The 1,663-nt window shown below is 43.0% G+C and overlaps 1 protein-coding gene across 1 annotated transcript in view; it reads left to right on the top strand.

The window, feature by feature from the left end:
* The first annotated feature begins 447 nt into the window (after window positions 1-447).
* The window catches only part of si:ch211-269e2.1 (cohesin subunit SA-2), a 51,096-nt gene continuing 49,880 nt past the window's right edge, over window positions 448-1,663 (top strand). Inside the window, exons 1-4 of the mRNA XM_014027810.1 lie at window positions 448-589; window positions 722-801; window positions 908-992; window positions 1,277-1,441. Coding sequence (XP_013883264.1) covers window positions 752-801; window positions 908-992; window positions 1,277-1,441 — 300 coding nt within the window. The 5' untranslated portion in view covers window positions 448-589; window positions 722-751. The remainder of the gene's footprint in view (window positions 590-721; window positions 802-907; window positions 993-1,276; window positions 1,442-1,663) is intronic.

Below are 1,663 nucleotides of genomic sequence, written 5' to 3'. Positions count from 1 at the left end.
GTTTAAATGAAATGAATAAATTAATAAAAGAAAGAATTAATCTTAAGTTCAAAGTTTAATTTTTAACCTTCTGTTTTGCTTTGAAATCCCTACAGTGAGTAAACAGCGCCCCCTGCTGGCAGACTGACGTAAAATCAGAGTAAACCAGGAAATACCACGACAGCTCCCTCCTGAATTRGCAACAAAGGACGGAGTTAATTGAAACCCACAGGAGGACTCATTATTCAAGATATGAAGGAATTCTTACACTAAAACGTCAGCAGAAACAATATTATAAAAATATTACAACATTGGTGTTGTTCTTTATTTTAGTTTGTAATTGTCTCCACCGTCCGGACTTGAACAGGACGGCTGTCGGCTTCATAACAGAAGCTTAATCATGAGTGACGTWATGAGTAACCAATCAGATTTCTCGGTGTCGGTTCGGTGGCCAATCAAGTTCGAGTTAATCTGTTCGGTAACTTGACTGTGAGAGCTGAGGGTTCAGACGACGGAAATGTGATAACATCATATGTTTTAGTCTGACAGCCTTCAGAATGTAACCCGGAAATGACCTAACATCACAGAGGGATGAGGCTGTGTAAAGAAGGTAAATCTGAGGCTTTAACAGCGACCTGTTATTCCCTTAAATGATGTGTTTATTCCAGTGCATGGGACACAACAAAAGAACGTTTTAAAGAAAACAATATTTTCACATTTTCTGTTCACACCGTGTTTGCAGAGACACATTTGGTTGTGAAGATCTGAGGACATGATACCAGAGCCTTCAGCTGCAGCTGCATCCAGGTCCTCAAAACAAAAGTAAGACATTTACCTGAGCCAGTGCTTTACAGCATGAATTTCTTCTCACATTTCCTCCTGTGTGCATGTTGGATGTTTTCARATTAGATGTTTTTATTTCTTCCAGCACAAACAGTCATGCAGAGAGAACCCGCTCTGGAGCTGTCAGCCACTCAGAGGAGGACTCTGGGAGTGAAAACAGGCAGAAGACTGTAGGTTTCAGCTACCAACCGTTGTGCTGCTGTAATATGAGAGCTGATGACAAAAAGTAAAATGCAAAAAAAAAAAATGCTGTTGTGGAAGTATATTATGATTTATTATCAGAACAGATCAGGTTTGCACGGAGCATTTTGACTTATTAAATTTGAAATGTGCTGGTGTTAATAACACCATTGAGTCTTTTTTGCAAAAAAACACTTTACAAAAAAAGGTTGATAAAAGTTCCAGCACTGCCCAGAGACAGCGTCGCAGTCACCTTTTGGTTTTCATCCTGCAGAAGCGACGTAAAAGAGCTCGCAGCGTCTTGGAGAACGAGGAGAGCACGAGYGCTGAAGCTGGCTGCAGCGGCACCAGCAGGACGCGGGGCAGACGGGTCGAGCAGAAACATGTGGAGGCTGTCACTCTGTTCCAGGTGATCTCCATGGGCAGGAGTGCTGTAGAGGTAAGCTGAGGGGGCCTCACACATTTGCTCTGATAATCCATCTCAGGGGCGGTTCTAGGGGCGGGGCCACTGGGGCATTGCCCCCTGCTGAAATCTGATTGGCCCCATGAAGAACCCCTGTCCTGTCACTTATCTGTCCTTTGGCTGAGATCAATGGGCCTCATGCAAGAACATGTTCGTATTCTTATCCTAAATTTCTCTTACTTTTGTTCGTACAAAGGG

Source organism: Austrofundulus limnaeus, unplaced genomic scaffold (genome assembly GCF_001266775.1).
Source record: "Austrofundulus limnaeus strain Quisiro unplaced genomic scaffold, Austrofundulus_limnaeus-1.0 Scaffold686, whole genome shotgun sequence".
Lineage (NCBI taxonomy): Eukaryota > Metazoa > Chordata > Actinopteri > Cyprinodontiformes > Rivulidae > Austrofundulus > Austrofundulus limnaeus.
This window is presented reverse-complemented; position numbering and strand designations above follow the sequence as displayed.